The sequence below is a fragment of the Marmota flaviventris genome, chromosome 1 (assembly GCF_047511675.1).
Source record: "Marmota flaviventris isolate mMarFla1 chromosome 1, mMarFla1.hap1, whole genome shotgun sequence".
Classification (NCBI taxonomy): Eukaryota; Metazoa; Chordata; class Mammalia; order Rodentia; family Sciuridae; genus Marmota; species Marmota flaviventris.
The window spans coordinates 105,419,460-105,440,469 of record NC_092498.1 but is presented as its reverse complement, the minus strand read 5'-3'; the positions used below and the strand labels follow the sequence as shown (position 1 = coordinate 105,440,469).

The 21,010-nt window shown below is 39.8% G+C and overlaps 1 protein-coding gene across 1 annotated transcript in view; it reads right to left on the bottom strand.

The window, feature by feature from the left end:
• Abca13 (ATP binding cassette subfamily A member 13) overlaps positions 1-21,010 on the bottom strand; it is a 437,088-nt gene that overhangs the window by 280,519 nt on the left and 135,559 nt on the right. Inside the window, exons 29-31 of the mRNA XM_071608614.1 lie at positions 20,898-20,988; positions 9,751-9,927; positions 7,912-8,218 (exon numbers count right to left, since the gene is read on the bottom strand). Of these exons, the coding sequence (XP_071464715.1) occupies positions 7,912-8,218; positions 9,751-9,927; positions 20,898-20,988 (575 nt within the window). The remainder of the gene's footprint in view (positions 1-7,911; positions 8,219-9,750; positions 9,928-20,897; positions 20,989-21,010) is intronic.

Here is a 21,010-nt window from a genome sequence, read left to right as displayed (position 1 = left end):
CTTTGCTTCGAATCAGAGATCTCCCTAAGAAACCATCTTTACTGTCTCCCTTTGAGATAATGTATGGAAGACCTCTTATACCCCCTGGGCTGGTCGTTTCACAAGGATCTCTCACCCGAGATTTGTCTTTGCCTCTCTTATTTCATCTCCGCTAGGAACTCTGGAAATATCAGGACTGGCTTCTTCCGGACCCAGTCTCCTCTCCAAACACTCCTCCCTTAACACCTGGGAGTCTAGTCTATTATAACACCCCAGAGGAGAAAGGGCCTCTTGCCCCAAAATGGGAAGGCCCCTATCCTGTCATTCTCTGTACCCCCACCGCCGCCAAACTCTCCTTACCAGACAACCGTCTCACTCCCTGGATTCACATTTCTAGGTTGAAGCCATATTACCAGGAGGCCCCACCTGCTGACGACAGGACCACCGCAGAGGAACTCCAAGAATCACCTCCTGAACCTCCCCTTTACTCCTGCTCTCCACACCCATCTCACCCCTTTAAGTTGCGGCTTACACGGTGTTCTCCACAGCCCAGTTCCTCTTAAAGAAGGCACAATGAGCTCTCCTAACACCCTAGTCTTCTCTCTCTGCTTGTTTTTTGTGCTCTGCTTATTTTCTGTGCTCTGTCGGGACTGGCCTTTACCCTCCTCTCCTACCATGTATTTATTCACTCTTCGGGAACGATACTCAGAACATGGCATGCGGAAGGTCCGCGCAGTGGATGCAACTACTTGCTTCATCCACAACTGCACCTCTATTTCCCTAAAATTGTCACCTTCAAGGACCTTTGTCCCTGGTAGCTGGAACTGGCCTTTCATTTGCTTCCTTTTTGATCAAACCAAAGACTATTGTCATTGGTGGCCTGAGATATATAATGGGTGCCCCTATTGGTCATGCAGGTTCCATGATGAACGTGGTAGCTATTCTTACCACTCACTTGGTTACCCTGAAGGGTGGACTTCTAGTTACCTAAAGTGGCATAAAGGCTCTTCATCCGATAACAATGGATGGTATACTTTAGATATACCTGACCCCAAGGCCAAACGTTGGGACTATGTTGAGTTTGCTGTCTATGCTCGGACAACCTCAGCCAGACCCACAGGGTGGATAACTGTTGGCCGCACCCTGATTACGCCACCTAAAGCAACCATCCAGGTAGTCGAACACATCAAGGAGTCAGAATCAAAACTTCGAGATCTTATCCATAGCCCATCCAAAGAGGATTCAGAGCCTTCAACCCCCTTAGGCCCCCCTCCCACATGGCTCAATTTGCTACACCAAACTCTTCGATTATTAAACTCCACCCCTCTTTCTGTGCCTACTTCTCAGTGCTTTCTCTGTGCTTCACTTAGTCGTCCACTTCTAGCAGCGGTCCCATTAGCAGCAGGAAATATTTCAGCAAAAACCTACAATTTCTCTAAGAAAGGACAACCCCTACATGTGACACGTATCCCACTGTGGGAAAGTTATTCCACCAATACTTCATTTCCTTTCATCTGTTTCCACCTGCCAACAATGAATCCTTTACCCATTTGTTCCTTGAGCTATAGCACCCCATTGAGCCCTGCATTTATGCAACCTGGACATTTCCTCTGGTGTAACGGGTCTTTAAGTACCTCAACAATCAATGTCTCTGGCACCTGCTTCTTGGTTACTGTAGTTCCTCAGCTGTCTTTGTATACTCCCACCGAATTCCAGCAGCTGGCCCTACCTTCCCGCACCCGTAGGGCAGTCTTTCTGCCGGTTCTGGTAGGCCTCACTTTAACAACCTCAGTGGCAAGTCTCGGACTCTCTGGTGGAGCTATAGGTAATGCTCTATGGGCATCCAATGACCTGCAACAAAAACTGCAGGAAGCACTCGATACCACTGCTGAGTCTCTGGGCTCCTTGCAGCGGCAGGTTACTTCATTGGCACAAGTGGCTTTACAAAACCAAAGGGCGATTGATCTTCTCACTGCAGAAAAAGGGGGTACATGCCTGTTCCTCAGAGAGGAATGTTGCTACTATGTTAATGAGTCTGGGCTAATAGAAAAAAATGTTGTTAAATTGTAGGAATTATCGACCCAACTGCTCAAACCCACCTCCTCTAATCCCATAATGGGGTTCTTCCAATCCTCTCTTGCCACGTACTTACTACCTATCTTGGGGCCCCTTATTGGGATGCTCCTTTTTTGTGCTCTCTTGCCCTGCATAATGAAGTTCCTTCAAACCCAATTGCAGAAAATTTCTAATCAAACTTTCAACCAGCTTCTGCTTAGGCACTACCAGCCTCTGATGACCGATGAACCCCCAACATCTCCAAGAGAACAGTTCACTCAGTGCTGAAGCTCACTACCAGACACGATGGAATGCAACGGACATCAGACAGCGGGAGACAACGAGCTCGGAGAACCTCTTAATCTGCCATCCTGGATTCATGAGTCTTTATGTCCTTCTAAGCTTCCTCATGGCCCTTGGCCTCTTCTCTGTCAGTCCCCCAACATGGAACTTCTGCCAAAAATTGACCTTTGCTTTAATTTTTATCTTCATTCTGTTTTTATTCGCTCTGATCTTCTTCAGGTGCTGGTGACGCCATGTCCAGGCAACGCTTCCAGTATTTCCTAGAGTCTCTGTTACAGGACCAGTGGCTGATACCAACAATCTCCTCCATCCAGGACTGGTTCAATGCCATTGACAACTTGTGGCTTCAGGGAACTTTCACAGACTTCACCCCTATGGAAGTAGCTGTCTATAGCCACTGGGTTTTATTTCTGGCTGCCATGATATCCCCAGACCTGCCCCCCCCCCCCCCCCCGAGCATTCCTCCACTTCCCTTTCTAGGCCCCACAGCGCCCCCACACAGCAGGAAGCAGCCGGATCTGACCAAGGATGCCCCACTTCCTAAGAAAACAAAAAGGGAGGAATGTTGGGAAAAGTATAAAAGGCAGCCATACCCCAGAGAAAAAAAAACCCAACATGGCGCCTAAGCACCTCTTCTTCTTACCTTCTTCTTTTCTGTAGTGGCGCGAAAAGTTCCCACCCGTGTGAACTCTCCCGCCGGCGCCAATTTCAAATCTCGCTGGCGGGGAACCTTAGCCCCAATGAGAACTAATTCCTGGGCTCTGGAGCTGATATCTGAAAGAACTTGCCAATAAACGGGTTGCCTGCCATTTATCTAAGCCCTACCATCTCCCCCTTAGTTCTATATAAGCACACAGCTTTTTGCAATAAAATTGGAATTCTCCCAGCGAAGTGTCTTTGCGTGGGGAATTCTTTCAATATGTTCTAGAATTTTCTTTGTATTTATCTCTATTCTGAAACTTACATAACAGCACTACTCCACTGATTAGAAAAAATAAACTCTCTTATGTATTTAAGCTTTTTAAAAGGAAACTCTGATCTTCATAATCATTTAATTGCCACCACTTCTTTTTGTGCAGCTGGCACCTCCTTGATTTACACTTAAATAACCCTTGCTACTCATGTTTCATCTGTTGCTTGCTTCTATTAGCACCATCCAGCAAGTTCAAAGACACAAAAGTGATGAGCATGTTGAATCAAAACTGTACAACAGGAAGAACCACATAGAGACACTGGCTCTTGTTCTTGTCAGTCAGGATGCCAGACTTTGGTTTAAATGTCAGGTGGTGACAAATTTCATTCCCCACTTCCCACCTCACCTCCGCTAATTCCTCTTCTCCTGCCTCTCTCCCTTCACCCCATCACCATCAATCCTGGGGGAGCCCAGAACAGGGCTGGAGGATGGCTATAGACAGATCAGACTTCTGTGCCTGGCCTCTTGCTTCCTTAAGTGCTACCTTTACCCTTCTCATCTCCTTCAGAAAAATGAGAGAGCAGATTTCTATTTTTCCCACTGCTTGTCAGTTCCGTCCTCCACGGCCTTCCTCGATACAGCCGCTGTTTGTTATGATTTGTGACTTGGATGGGGAGGGGAGGTTGGGAGAAATGAGAGCAAGGAGCATTGGCACTTATTTTAGGCAGCATGCAGCTATGTATGGAAATATGTGAACTCCCCCAGCAATAAGCAAAGGGGAACCTGGATGCTCTTTCTCTAATGTTCTTACTTTTTGTAATGCACTCAGGACAGTCAGGGAGAAGGAAGGATGCCCACATGCATCTAGACCTCTAAATATAAAACCATCCAAAGCCATCAAATCAATCCCGACTTTCAGCATCAGAAGTTGGAAGAACTTTCTGTCAGAGCTGCCCAAAACAGAACAGGCTGCCTCTGGGAGCATCCAGTCTGCTCAAAGCACCTCCCATGGTCCTTTCACAAGTCTGGGCTTCTCTCAAGCAAGATGATTTGCTGTGTACTACAAGCTAATCAGGTTGCAAATCAGCAATCAACATCCCATTCAAGGGGAGGAGATGGAAATTCACAACTGTCAAATCACTGGCCCAAGATCCTGCAACCAGCAAGTACAAAGCTCGAAACCAAAGGTTTTTTGTTGGGTGGGGGAGCCCTGGTTCTCTCATCATTCCAAGTCTGACACTCTAAAGGGACTCCAGAAGCTCAAAAAAGATCATACAACCTTAAAAAGCAACACTCACTCCCAGGGTCCAACATTTGTAAAGAGGCAGATTTAAGAACTGTAATTCAGACTCCTTGTCAAGGAATTCTCCTATATTTTGTTTGTTGGGTGAAGGCCTGAACCAGTCAGGATTAACCCACTCTTGCCACTCCCAGGACCTAAGCAAACAGTTTTTCTCCCTTTCTTGTCTCTTTTAGAGTTATGAACCCATGTTACCTACTGTGTTAAGCAATGAGTTTCCTAAGCTCAAGAATTGTGTATTTCTCATCTCTGCATTCCCTCAGCACCTAGAAAAATGCATGTCTACAGTGAATATGAGGGAGAAAAAAACGTCTTTTGAACAAATGAATGGAGGAATAAGTATACAAGTGAATGAAGGCATTGAAATAATATATCAGAGGCAGAGCATGTGGTGATTCTAAATAAGGGTGTTTAGGGATTTGGTGAGGAATTATTCTTCATCCCATAGAGAACTGTACGTTTAGCAGATTAGCATCTCTGGTCCTCAGGCACTAAATGTACATTGCTCTGTTGTGACCACAGATACTGTCACAAATGTCCACACCTCAGGTTAAGAAGTGCAGCTGAATATGAGCTCTGATAGGGATACGAGAAAATGTGCCAGACTTTCCAAAAGAGTAGAGTGAAATGGCAGCCGCTCTTGCCTGTTGGTCCAGAGTCCTTCACAAAGTGCTTAAAATGAAAGGACCTTAATAGAGCATCAGAAAATTGGAATGAAAGCCATGAAGATGCCATGAGACCTGGGGACAGATAACCTACATGAGTCTCAATTGTTTCAGCTGTGCTTATAAATTTCTAACAGGAAAGATGAGATGCCACTGTTTGGAAATGTGACACTATTTTAAGGGAGGGGTTACTGTTGCTGCTATGGGGCACAGAGAAACTGAATAAAGGATTCCCTGAGTCTTTAACAAGACATGTCCTCCTCCACTTCCTCCCTCTGTAGTAGAAAGACAAGTTCATGAGGAGGGTGGGCTTGAGGGAGTGAAGGGCTACAAAGTTAAAGAGCATATTTCTTCTACTTCCCATCAATTACCTGGTGTTTAGGTCCCACTCAGTGGAACAGAACAGAGTCTGGGTAGGGAAGGGGGGCTTCTAATATCTCTTGGGAGTACCAGGAATGTGAACTTCTAGGAACAATGGATATGGACAAATAGGAAAGAGGTGCTTACTAAGGTTTCTGGAAGTAAAGTGCAAGGTTAAGAAATAAAATGGATATAACAAAAGGTCCTCTCATGTGTCTGCTGTGGACCAAGCTTATATTTTTTTAAAGCAGGAATCCAACATTGTGAGCATGACTCTCAGTAAACCCTTTATTCTCCACTCCCCCCTGCCCCCCAAGACATTTCCAAGTCTAGATGCTGGGATGCTGGGACTCTGGGAGCTATCGTTCATTCAGAACCCAAAAGTTCAATTTCTTCTTCTCTTAGACCCAAATCCAGAATGCTGTAAGTTGAAGGAATAAAAAAGCTGTGGTAGAAATAATAGGTACATTTTGAAATAAATATTCTTTTTTCATAGAAAAGAATTCTAGAGTATTGCTGTGGATTTTGTTTTCTGAAAACCTTCTTAGTGGACTTGCTCTTTGAGGCAATAGATTAACATTTGAAATCCTTTATATTCATGAAGTATGATATAGCTCCAATCAGAAATTGTCCTTATCAATTATTGTGTGTCAATTAAAAAAAACTGTCCTTATGATAATCACCCATGAATCATGGGACTGATGAAAACATTAAATTTCACAAAGTTCTGTTCCCTATTCAACTCTACAGTATCAACCTAATAATTATCAACGCTGGCCTCTCAAAACTGTGGGTCTTTGGGTTAATGATAGACATTACATGAAGAGAGAGAAAGCTCTGTAAGCTCTGGGTTCAAGGAAGCTGGGGAATTTTTAAATAGATGGACTTTGTAATCATGGATGAATTGCTAGGTTTCTGCCTATGAGCCAGTTCCTGCACTTGTTGAGGTCTCCTCTCAACTATTCAAGAACACAATTTCCCCACCTCTTTTATTACTTTCAGTTTTCCCTAGTAATGGACTATCTGCATTTTAAATACCTTTGAAATGGTAAAGACTCTAAACCATTAGCATCTTACATATTTCTCTAAAGAGCACATCTTCTGTTCAAATTGCCCTCCATTCTATGCCTATTATAGAAAAACTCCTGAGAGCTATCTGGATGCAGGCTCCCATTCTACTTCTACAAATCTCTTATGTGGACTTCAGTCTGGTTGTCATTCTCACTACATCTGTGAAGTTGCTCTCTGTGAAGTACCCTGTGGTGCACATACCTACCTCTGAAGCTACCTGTCAATTGCCCCCCTTCATCTTATTTACCCAGGAGTCACATTCTTGAACACTCCACCTTGCTGGAGTCACTCCTCTGGTTGGCCTCCAGGACTCCGTAAGCTTTCCTCCTACCTCAGTCTCCTTTCCTCCCTGACCTTTTTTGTGGTGGCGGTGGGGGACGCCATTGGTCTTGGCCCTCTTTGTTTCTCTGGCTATGCTCCCCTCTGATGGTAAGGCTATCTAATCTGAATTTTAAATACCTTTGAAACGGTAAAGACTCTAAACCAATACCTCCAACTGGATCTAGCCAGCCTCCTAAAGAAATCTCATTTTTAGGGCTGGGGTTGTGACTCAGTGCTATGTATATGGCCCTGGGTTCAATCCTCAGCACCACATAAAAGTAAATAAATAAAATAAAGATATAGTGTCCAACTACAACTAAAAAGTAAATATTTTTTTAAAAGAAATCTCTTTTTAACATTTCTTTGTTTCTAAAAGCAATTAAGTATGTAAAACTGAGCTTGTATTCTTTTCCTCCAAGCCTTGTCTACCCACAGTTGTTTGCTTCCAAAGTTAAAGATAATTCCAGAATCCACAGATGCTCAGGTCTGCACTATAAAATAGTGCAGTATTGCATAAAACTTACACAATCTCCCATGTACTTTAAATCATCTCTACTTGTCTTACCAAATATGATGACTATATGTCACTTCATTCACAAGAATTCAGCATATAGTACAGTGCATGCCTAATTAAAATTTTGCTTTTTGGAACTTTCTGGAATTTTCTGTTCAAAGATTGTTTCAGTCTGCAGTTGGTTGAATCTGTGGCTGCAAAGGGCTAAATGTATCTTACCCATCATATTTCTACATAAATAGCTCAAGTATATTTAAAAAAAAACAGCCTTAAGAAAGTAATAGGAAAAGTGGATTTTAAAAATAAATCTCTTTGAGATGACTATAGAAAAGCTTAAGGATCTTTTTCTCTATTCTGTTTTCCAAATGCAAAATTCCTCTCCCTGCAGGTAGACACTGGAGGAAAGCTTGGCTTGACTATAGCTACTTACAGGTCACTGGTGTGGCATGGGTAGGGGGCTGCCTGCGTCTGAGTGGTCGGCTCCAGGGCTTCCTGGCCAGTCTGTACTTCAATGATGGCTCTTTCAATCATGTCTTGCAGTGGGACAAAGATGTAGTTATATTTGAACCCATCAGCTGGTAGACTCTGAGGATGGAACTTCCAAGAAGGGTTTTTTATCATATCTGTTCTCATGCTGTGTAAGACACTGGTCCGAATTGTATATGTGACATGGGGTGGCAATTTGAGAGATGTCGATCTGATTCTCCTGCGGACTAAGGAACTGTTGAATATGACACCTAGTGGCAGAAAAGGAAAAATAAATCATCATCACAACTTAGGTAGGGGCATACACGTGTCACACTGCTCATACTGGAAGACTGGTGGATTGTGGGCTTCAGCACAGCCTCCTACGCCTACAGGAAGAGACTCTAACCCCAGGAAGGCAAAATCAAGGCTCAGTTCCACAAGCAATGTGTGGTAAACTTGATCCAAGACCTGATTCCCAGTCCAACATACCTTTTTATCTTTATTAATAAAACAATGCTATGGTGACATATGATAGTATTTTATTTGAGGGAGGATTTGAAAAATTGTGTGAGCCTTCTCAAGTAATCAGTCCTTCCTTTCTTCAAGTGGAAGATGCATCTGGAGGCACAGAATCCACCTCTGAGGTTATGTAGCACTCATAACTCAAGTATATGGATTCTGTCTTATGTTACATGGGTCCTTTACATTTTATGCAAAACCCTATTACGAGATAAATTGTGTTCTCCCAAAATTTATGTTGAAGTCCTAACCCCTAGGACTTCAGAATGTGACCACATTTGGAGACAGCATCTTGAGAGGAATTATCAAGATAAAATGAGGCCTATAGGGTGGTCCCAAGTTCAATATAACATTGTCTTTATGAAAAGGGGAAACCTGGACACTGAGACAACATAAAGGGAAGATTATATAAAGCTATAGAAGAAGATAGCCATCTACAAGCCAATGAAAGACATTTACAGAAGATCTGTCCCTCACTATCTTCAAAACGAACTAATGAATGTCTTTTTAATTTTTTTTTAATTTATTATTTTTTATTTATTCTACTTAGTTGTTCAAGACACCAGAATGCATTTCAATTCATCGTACACAAATGGAGTGCAACATTTCCATTCTCTGGTTGTCTTGATCTTAGATTTCCAGCTTCCAGAACAAATTTGTATTGCTTATGTCACCCAAGCTATAATACTTTACCATGGTGGTCCCAGCAAAAAATATAAAACCTCACGAAAATAAATACATAATTGGAGGCTGGAGATGTAGCTCAGTGGTTCAGCATGAACTTAGCTTGTACAAAGCCCTGGGATCAACCCCTGGCACCAAAATTAATAAAAATAATAATAATTTTTTGTTCAAAAATAATAGAAAAGGATATATTATACTTAACTTGAATAGGTACACATATAATAATGGAATCTAATTGACAACTGTCTTTTTTCCCCTAGCCAGGATATCAAGATACTATGTTAAAAATAAAGACTATAGAGGAAATTAAAGCATAACTTCAGCCAGGAAAAATGTGACCACAAAATAATGTCCAAAAAAAATAGTAAAACAGATACATCAAGTTGCATTCTCTTCAGGATGCTGAAAATGTCATTGGTTATTATGGCATGAAGCCCAGCTTTCCATTAACTCGATGTATGTTTCTGCTTATTTATGTTTTATCTGGAAAAGACCCCTTTTCTTTTAGAGCCAACATAAGGTAACATTAAGGAAAAATATGCAAAATGACCATTTTGGAGAGGCAGTGCCCTTGTGAACATATTTGCTCCTTACTTACTGGCCAAGAAGTTGTTTTTCTTCATGAGTTCATGGGCTTTAGTTTCCAGGATGTCAGCTGACTCCACAGCCTGGAAGCGATCCAATACCGCGCAAGAAGAGAGATTCACCAAGATTTGGCCCAAGAAACGGAAGCGTCCAGCCCCTACATGGTTAAACATCTTGTTTAGCATCCCTCCTGAGGAAAGTAAACAGATTACAACACATCAACTTCTGTTTCACCTCAGTCCTTATTGTTCACATATAGGGGATTGCAAAAACAAAGTTGAAAATGAATATGAATTCCTTCATTCAAAATTTTTCAAAAGAGTGAAATTTTGTTCATATGCAAAATTTGCTACTTATTTGCCAACTGTAAATTCCACTTTTTATATAAGTTATCTATAATGCCAATGCATCTAAATAGAAAGGAAAAAAAAAGTTGATGAACAAAAGGGTAAGATTAAATCCCAAGGAAATTTGTGATAGTGAGAACCAGACAAAATAAACAAAGATGGAAAGGTCTATGAAGAATAGGGTGAAAATCTTTCAGAGAACTCAGAAAAAAAAAAAAAAAAAGTTGATGTTCCAACTTGGATCAAGTAACTCTAAGAAGTATGACTCCTCTGAAGCAGCAGGTATTTTGTGAAAGTCACTTTATGTTATTAATTTTACAGAAAAAAATTATCAATGAGTATTGGCACTGAGGAAACACAGTCCTCCTACACCCTCTGTCTTAGTTGTACATTGGAAATGAAATACACCAAGAGATTTGCATTAGCAACATCTTGGCTCTAGAAGCTGAATATTAAACATTTTCAGGGAAAAATGCTGAGGTGTCTTGTTTTTTTATTTTTTGGGGTGAAGGATGGATTTTTGCTTTTGTGTGTGTGTGTTTTCACTCTGTTTCAGAAAGTACTTGGGAAAAAAGGAACCTAAAGAAAGAATATAGAATAGAAACAGTATAGAAAGAGACAGGTGCAGTGGTGCACACCTGTAACCCCAGCAGCTGGGGAGTCTGAGGTAGGAGGATTATGAGTTCAAAGCCAGCCTCTGAAAAGCAAGCCACTAAACAACTCAGTGATACCCTGTCTCTAAATAAAATACAAAATAGGGCTGGGGATGTGGTTCAATGGTCGAGTGTCTTGAGTTCAATGCCCAGTACACCCCATCCCCCAAAAAAGAGTATAGAATGAATACACAGAACACACCTGGGGAGGGAAGGCATCCTGAGAGATCATAGAACACATGAGTGGTTGGGTAGGAACAGAGCTTTTCAGTTTGCTGTGTCTGAGGCCCTGCTAGCAGATGATGCATCATAGCCCCAAGTCATAGGCCACTATACAGAGGGCATATGTGCCTCCCACTCTTAAAGCATGTCTGAGAGAAAGCCGCCTTCTCCCCATTGTTCTGGAAAAATGCTCACCTGGTTGGTGTGATGTTCACGGCAGAAGGGGCTCCACCCACCCTCTCCCTCATGACATCCAGAGAGAGTCTCTTTCCCCACTCAGGATTTTATAAAGAAGAGAATTGGAAAGAACTGAACATACATGAAAATATGCCAAAAAAGACACAGCCAATCATAAAACTACATGAATAAAATCACTGTGTAGAATAGCTATTAGTTGCCCATGACCACTGCATTGGCTATGGGGACCTGCATATTCTAGTCTCAAGCAGTTGGTGGACATCAGCTTCTGGAACAGCCTCTCCAAAAGCACTATAAAAAGCGAGGTTACAACTTGTTCCCATAAGAGAAAAGTAGCTCAGGCTACAGTCCAACAGCATCAAACATGGAGACATGTAATTGACTGGCAGTTTTCATTTCTCAACAGTTTCACAGTCAACAATTTTTATGGTTTAGGGCTAGAAAGAATATTTGCCTGTTTGGATGATGCAACCAGAGAGGAACTAGAGGGATCCCAAGTCAGGGGTCCTCCACCTCTCTGTGTCCTGAAGCCCCCACAACTAGGAAGGTATTTTCTACTTTGGGGAATGGGAGGGAGCCTACCACAGAACATCTTGGGAGCCCTCAGAGAGGTTCTGAGCCTCAGAGTTAATGGCATGGCCTTGGCATTGACCTGGAATGCTAAAAAGGATGGCTATGGTCTATTCTGGCCTCCATACACCCTTCCCTGCCTAGTACCAGACCCTCCTCACTGGACAGAAAGGCACAGGGTACTGGTTTCAACAGTTTCTAGTTATGGAGCTCCCTGGGCCTGGATATGGAAACAGGTCCTTTGCTGTCTGGGTCTTCTAGTCTAAGTGTCAAATAGAGTTGAGTACTTGCTCACCACTCCCCAATGGGCAGCTATGGATGTTTAATCCTCATCCTGTTTATGAAATGGGAATGATCATAATCTACCCTGTAATTATAATAATCTTAAGGTAAAATTAAATAAAGCAAGTAACACATCTTATCCTCACTGTGTCTGGTACAGAGTGAGCATGCAACCAAAATTCCACAGTATCACAGTTATTAATATATAAAATTGATTTCTAATAGAGGCACAGGAAAAAAACACACTGCCTTTAACTTGCTCTAAGTCTCGGATATTGGCTCAGGTAACATGGCATGATTTAAGCAATGTTCTGGGTGGCAGGTGGATTTTCAGGCTTCCACCCACCCCACACCCACCTCACCCAAGATGGAAAGTTCAGTGTTCCCATTCATCTGTTCTGGAGAGATAGATGGCTGCACGCTGGCCTGGCTTGGCTGATGCAGGAATAAAACTGACATTAGTAGTTCCTCTATGTCCCTCTCCAAGATGGTACCATGTGTCTGAAACTGCCCTTGGCTGGTGACCCCAGCATGCAGTATTGACCTCTCTAATTTCCACTGCAGACACTAGTGAAAAAGGAGAGGACAGGGGTGGAAAATGCAAGGAGACAACAGAGATCCTGAATAAGTCTTTACAAGGTAAAATTTTTGTGAAATGACATTGGTGCATATGAGAAAAAATATATTGCATTAGTCTACTCCCCATTAATTTAGTATAAAATTATTTATCCAATTTCCCCCAAATGTTGAAGAAAAAGTGATGCCTGTACACAATTCATCATATTGTCTCCATGACTCTCTATGAGGTCTGGTACCCTGCCTGGCACCTGCTATAGTCTCCACATATCAGGGTCTAGAGATGTCATTTTTTTTGCTGTGAAATGCTACTTCAAGGTGTGGTATTTATGGGTTATGCAGTGACTGTAATGAAAACTCCCTTGGAGATTCTGTTGTTTTCTAAATAGTAGGAGTATAGAGCAACACTTGGATATTCTTATGTGCAATGATAGTGTTGGGAGCCATCAAAACATAAGACACCTGAGTGCTGCAAAATTGACAAGACACAGCTCCACTCCAGTAGCAGTTCTTCTATTTATTCCATGTCTGACATCAAAAAGTTATTCAGTCTTTCAAAGTTTTAGTTTCCTTATTTATAGCATGAGTAAAGCAAAACTATCCCCATGAGATTGTTGTGAAACTTAAAGTTTTATGCATATATGTACGTATGTGTGTTATATATGTATAAATTACCTATTTTTGATTCCTCTGCATGAAACTAAGCAGAACATTTAAAAAAGAAAAGACCAGGGCTGGGGATGTGGCTCAAGTGGTAGTGTGCTTGCCTAGCATGCGTGAGGCCCTGGGTTCGATTCTCAGCACTACATAAAAATGAAAGATATTGTGTCCATCTAAAAAACTAAAAAATAAATAATTTTTTAAAAAAGAAAAGACCAAAGAATACATTATCCATTGTTGGGGAATTGAATTTTTAAGGCAGAGTTGGAGAGTTTTTTAAATTTTATAGGATGGATCAAACGGAGGGTATCTTTATATTGCATTGTTAAATGCTGACCATTTGTTACGAAATATGTTTCCCTGTAAGTTTAGTTAAAAAATTTATCTGCATGTAGATCTGGATGTTAAATGCAATAAAGAGTGGCTTGACCTCAGTATATATAGTATAGCTTTAATTGTCTTCCAGGGCAGGAATCAAAGCTAGCTGCTTTTTAAACAAGGTCTTAAGAAGCTGAATCATGTGTATAATTGGAAGGCATAAACACAGAGGTGGGAAAATACATGTGTGTGTGTGTGTTTTCAGTCCTCTGTGCCCATAGTTCCATGTCTTTGGTTCTGCATCCATGGATTCAGCTGACTTCAGATCCAAAGTAGTCCAAAAAAAACTGTGTCTGCACGGAACGTGTGCAGACCTCTATCTTATAATTATTCTCTAGACAATATAGTGCAAGGATTTTCATAGCATTTACATTTTATTTGTTATTATAAGTAATCCAAAGGAGGATGTACATAGGTTATAATATACACCATTATATATAAGGGACTGAGCAACTGTGAATTTGGTAGCTGTAGAGTGTCTTAGAAGCAATCGTTTGTAGAAATCAAGAATAAAGGTTCACACACACACACACACACACACATATATAATTAGGAATGAAAGCAAAAGCTGCTCATGAATCTCACTGGGTCTTGGAATACTATGCTGATCTCCTTCCTCTGAGAAGAAAGTAGCAATATCCTTGTTGGGTAACAGTTCCTGTACTATGTATTGACTGATAAAATGTAGTCAGGTATTAATTGCATGTGCTTTCACTGTGGAGACTTCCTGTGTTCTCTCTAACCTGCAGGATTAAAGAACACTGCTGAGGAAAAAAGGGTGGAATGAAGAGGACAGGACTCTGGGGATGAACCCCCAGGAGCCTGAAACTGAGTCCTTGTCTTCTTGGATCACTCCATCTCCTATGGTATGCAGTAAGATATGGGACAAAGGAGAACATAAAGGGCCTTTGGAACAAGAGCAGTCATGAGAAAGATGCACAGGCCCACTCTTAGTCCTACAGAACAAGACAAGAATCCTGTAGTTCACACATAGGTTAACATAGTATGAAATTCTGCTATAATTTGGTTTCAAATTCCAGATAACAATAAAAGATGGCCATCGTTTTCCATCCAATGATTATAACTAAGGATCCTTGGCATAGCAAGAATTAGCAAAAGCAGACTGGAGAATTTAAGAACCTAATCATTTTCAACAAGCGACTCCAACCTATTGCTTTAAGGGGATGATTCTTAATCCATGCATGGCAGACACTTTGAGCCTACAATGCATCGTGATAGATTGTCCTACACATTGTAGGATGTTTGGTAGTACCCGAGCCTCTTCCTATCAGATACCAGTAACATCTCACCAGCTGTGACAACCCAAACAACCTCCACACATTGCCAGTTGACCCTGGAGAATGTCAGCTGAGAATCATTGATCTAAACTGAATCACAATAATTTCCACTTACATAAAAATGTCCAGTCAGATTTTAACATCAATGGGTAAGAAAATTCTTCAAAGAACTCAAAATAAGTCAACAACAACAACAAAAAAAATGGTAACAACAACAATAACCCTAAAGATAAAAATGACTTTATCTTTTAAGTGGAGGTAAAAATATCACAGAAATAATGACAAGAAAATTTCCCCTAATTAAAGGTTGATAGTCTTTAGATTAAAAGAATTTAATATTATTGAAGAACTTTCTGCTTAGTGTAACAGAGAACAACTTATCCCTGACAAATTTTTCTACCAAGAAAAACTAGAAAATACAAATGACATTTTAAGAATCTTTATAAAGTCTTTAAAAAGCTACCAAGGTACCAAAGACTTGAAGGTCCAAGATCTTTGGCAAGAAAAGGAAAATGTCTGCTATTTGATACCACCAAGGACTGGGAAGATTCATCTCCAGCAATCCCAATACAGCTTTAACTCCAGGGACAACACAGCATGTGGACCCTGGTAAATATCAGCTTTTGTTGTAGTATCTTAAGGAAGCTACTCAGGGACAAAAGCAAACTATAAATCAGTCCTGTTTAAAGAAGAGAGAGTGGGCCTACCATAGCTCTCTGCCAGAAAGAGCAAAATGACATTATCTGAAGAAAGTTAACACTATCTGGAGATCCAGATAGATAATTTTTTTATAGATAATGCCTGATATTTAATGAAAAAATATCTAATGTTCCTAGAAATAAAACTAAATAATCAAAAAACAAGAGAAAAAATAGACTTTAAAAACAATTCACAAAAAGAATAAATTGTTATAGTTCACAACATACACTTCAAAATATGATTATTATTTCTAAAAGTTAGGTTGAACTAGAGGAATCTTTAGTAGAGAACTAAAAACTCTTTTTTAAAAAAAATGTAAATATGAATGGAAAATACAATAACTGAAATTAAAAAAAAAGTTCTATGGGAATGTCTAATATCAAATAAGACTCAACTAAAGAGAGAATTAATAATTAGAAAACTGGCAAAAAAATTCACAAGCTGAAGCAGAGAGAGAAAATAAAAGGTTGGAAAACATTGAAAAGAATACAAGAACAATAGGGATAGTATGAAAAATTTTAGTCATGTTTAATTAGAGTTGCAGAAAAGGACAGAGAGAAATGGTCAGAAGAAATATTTTATCACATAATGGCCACAACTTTTCCCTAAGCTATCAAGCCACTGATTCAAGAAGTGCTACAAAACCATGCAATTTTTCTCTTAAAAAAAATACCAAATCAAGTCATACTAAAACTTCTTAAAAGGAAAGGGAAGAAATGGGAAAAAAAGACTGGGGAGAGGAAACAAGGAGGGAGAGGGAAAAGGAAGGGAGAAGAAGAGAGAAAGAAAGAAAGGAAGGAAAGGAAGAATTGAAATACTAATGGGGAAATATAAATATCTCATATATGTTCTCAGAAGAAAATAAAATACAGTATCAAAATATATAAGACCAAAATTAACAGAACTTACAGGAGAAACAGATCTACAATCATAATGGAAAATTAATAACTGATAAAACAAGCACACAGGATACACAGGATTGTACTCAACAGTAGCAGAACCATTGTATGCAGAAACCAATGTTAACCATGTGTATAGACATTAAGCAAGTCTCAAGAGATTTGAAACAAATGTCATCATTTTGATAGAGTACATTCCCTGACCACTGTGAAACAGAGATATAAAGATAATAGAAAATCCAGATATGTAGAAACTATAGTCTTTTAAATTACCCAAAACACAAAAAATTATACTAGATATGAAAAAAATAGTTTTAATTGATAAGGTAAGTGGAACATATCAAAACTTGTGAGATGCATTTAAGGCAATGTTCAAAGGGAAATGTTTAATCATATATATGTGCATATATATAATAACATAATATGTATTAATATAGAAAAGATTAAAAGGATGGAAATTGACAATATAAGTATCCAACTCAAGGAGTTATTTGGAAAAAAGGAAAGAAAAAACAGACACAGCGGCACACACCTCTAATCCCAGTGGCTTAGAAGGCTGATGCAGAAGGATGGCAAGGTCAAAGCCAGTCTCAGCAACTTAGCAAAGCCTTAAGCAACTTATCAAGACCCTGTCTCAAAATATAAAAAAAGCTGGGGATGTGGCTAAGTGGTTGAACATCTCTGAGTTTAATCCTTGGTAAATGACAACAAAAACAAAATAACCACCAAAGATCATAAAATGATGAGGCCAATACAGAAAAGACCCAAAATTAATGAAATAGAAAATAAACATAAATAGATAATGCAATAAATCAAATATTTTTGTGAAAATATTAATAAATATTGATATTTTCTAACAAGACTGATAAAAAAGGGGGGTAGGGAAAGAGAGAGAGTACACAAATCATTGTTCTTAAAAAAATCAAGAATAAAATATTTCCACCAAATCTTCAGATTTGATGAGACTGCTAGGTAAAATTACTCCGATTTTTTTTTCCTTTTTGCACCCATCTTTCAGATGACATTTTTGAATATGAGCCAACACAACATGGAAATAAAATAAAAATGAAGATGTGGACCCCAGGAATTGTGTTAGCTCATGCCCAGACAGCAAAGAATTCCCAGGAAAGCAGCCCAGTGATGGTCAGAAGGATCAATTGCCTTTGCAAGGGTGGGAGGGAGGGAGGGGCTCTGCCAGCTGTCTGCATAGACAGAAGGACTAAACATAAAGAAGAGATTGGCACAGTGGGGGCAGGGTAAGGAAGAACAAATGTTGCATGTAAAAGCAAGAAAACAAGAATCTTCAGGAAAGGGGGAACATTGTAAAAAAGGAAATTTCATTATCATGCATAGCCTAGTTCTTCATAGGACAATATTTATCTAGTCATTATGTTTTATTACAACTAGAATGGTCATATAACCAGAGTGGGAGCAACCAGGCGGGGAAATGGTGTGATGCAGAACTCAATCTCCATCCTTCAGAACAGGAAATCAATTGATAATTCCTACAATGAATAAATCAAGAAAGACTACTATAGGCATATCATTTAAGGCTATAATAACCAATCCAGAAGAAATCACTAAATAAGTTTAAAGCAGTTCATACTCAGGAATAAAAATGGAAGGGAAGGGGCTCAGAACACTCTTGGTAACAAAGTCAATAGTTTTGAATATGAAGAACCTTTTCAATAGAGTTTTTACAAACCATTTTAAAAATGATAAGGATAATATGATCATTTTTGTCAAAATGCACATACCTGCACTCACGTAAGTACATATAAATCTGTCTGAAAAAGAACTCCAAGGCTTTTACAATAGCTATCTTTGATGAGATGAAGGGTGGCTTTTTCTTCTGGTTTATTTGTATCTTGTAATGGTTCTATGACAGATATATATTGCTTGTATGATAAGCAAAAAATATAATAATAAAGTTAGATAATGTATAAAATTCACACAGTGGGTAGGAAAACATTCCCAGGGATTGCATCAATATAATTTCAAATAGTCATTTTAGGGCAGTCTCCAGATACTGGTTATAGGATGAATAAATATATGTATGATGAAGGTCTAAATTTTAAAAGGATGTATGTAGAAAGGTGAGTGAATTCTTTAGCTAAGGAGTTATAAATGGGATGTGCAGGGTCCAGCTCAGAGTTAGAGCACTTGCCTAGCATGCATAAGGTCCTCAGCATCACAAAAATCAAAAACTGAATAGAGATTTGCCTCTCCTCTATGATCAATCCTCCACAACCAGAGCCTTGCAGGGTGCCTGTCTTCACACTGTGCTTGTTCATGAAGGGCTGTGTAGTGTCACTTGGAAAATAACCCATTCCCTCCTAGCTGATAAGAGGATCTTCAGTCCCCAAATTTGGGACAGGGGAAGGAATTTACTTCATAATCTGAATCTTCCATGTGAATCTCACATTTTGGGATCCCACATACTTGTAGAGAAATGTCTGAATTTCTGAATTCCTCTTAATTTTATAATATAAGTTTATATATAGAAAAAAACTATTCAAAAGCAATGTTGTTGTTATGGTTTGGATATGAGGTATCCCCCAAAAGCTCATGTGTAGGCACTGCAGGAAGGTTCCGAAGAGAAATGATTGAGTCCTAAGAGTTTTAACCCAGTCAGTGAATTAATCCTGATGGGGCTAACTGGGTGGTAACTGAAGGCAGGTGGGGTGAGGCTGGAGGAGGTGGGACTCAGGGACGTGGCTTTAGAGTATATATTTGTATCTGAAGAGTGGAGTTTTTCTATTTCTCTGCTTTCGAATTACCACGTGAGCTGTTTCCCTCTGCCACAATCTGCCGTCATGATGTTCTGCCTCACCTCAAGCCCCAAGGAATGAAGCCGGCTGTCTATGGATTGAGACCTCTGAAACCATAAGCATCCAAATAAACTCTTCCTCCTCTATAATTGTTGTAGTTGGGTCCTTTAGTCACAGAATTAAAATAGCTGACTGAAACAGTTGGTTCTCAGCAGCAGCATTTTGAACAAATGGGACCCAAGTACATTGCATACTGTAAGACAACCAAATCAACATCCACACCACTGCAGGTGCAAAGGGATGAGACCATGCGTGTTCTGGACCAAAAGTCTCTTGGACTTCTGTCAATCTTTGGTTCCAACAACACAAGATGGGAGCCTTGTTATGAATAAGCTTTTCAATTAAGACATGTTTTACAAAAAAAATGTTTTAATTGAAAATATTATTTAGGCAGTGACATTTATTTTGCAATACAGATCAAGCATCCTAAAATCATAAAACCATCTGAAATACTTCAAATTCTGAAACTTTCAGAGTGCTGAAATGAACCATAGGTGGAAAATTCCATACTGTAAAGCTGTAGTTTTACAAGCATCACTAAAATTATCATGTGCCTTTTAACTGTATATAAGGTATACGTGAAGCATAAGGAATTTTGTGTTTAGACTTGGGTCCTATCCCCAAGCTAATACATTATGCCTATTCAAATACTCCAAAAATCTAAAAACATCCCAAATCTCAAATAGTTCCAAGTATTTCAGGCAAGGGATACTCAACCTGTATTATTAACTTTAATTAAGTGGTACATTCACCAAATACTTTTTTCATAGAAGGGAAGTACTATGCCTAATAGAAAACCTTGCCTTCTTCTAAGCCACTTGCTTCAAGCAGATCTGAGCCTTGTCCCTTGCACAAAGCAGAATGCCAATGTACCAGAACCAGAAAACTGACATACAACTTTTTCTTGTCTCCAGGTCCCCCAGCGGGGTTAGGCTACTGACCTTGGCATGCCCTTGACATGCCCCTTGTCATATTCCTAACAGAGTCTTGATTCTGTCTCACTGTCACTGCTTCTAAGCATGGGCATCCCGTCTTCTGCAAAGTGCTGTGGGACCAAAATAGCTCACACTCCTCTCCAGATCCCTGCATGGACCTGCTGTCTTTGTATCTTCTATTTGTGAAACACCTAAATGTATTCATGGACTGTAGTAGAAGTATAATAAATGTTTGCTAATTGGTAGATTTTTTTAATCTGATTTCCACATTTTCAAGTCAATGCAACTGCTTTCAATATACTATTAACTCAATATTAACTTTTTCATACACTTGCTTTGTAACTCAGAGTTTTTTCATTCTAATCAGAAGCCTTCCTTTTTAACTAAGTTCTTTACAAGTCAAACCCTGAATCATCAAATCAGAAAACTACAGGTATGCACAAACTTTGGAGTGTATTTAGTTCAAGCATTTCAGGTTACAGATAAGAACATAGAAACCAAAAGGACAAGTAACCTGGAAATATCACCCAGAAACTTCATGACCAAAGGGGAAGACCCACAGGGCAGAGTCACTGAACAGATGAATCCTGACCTGTGCATCAGCTCACTCACCATAAGTCTGGAGGTTTTCGGTGAGTTTGTCCACATCAATGTTCAACTGGCTGTCTACAAAGTTTCTTATGAATTTGTTGTTCAGCGCTTCCTAAAGGAAAATGGTAGAGTTT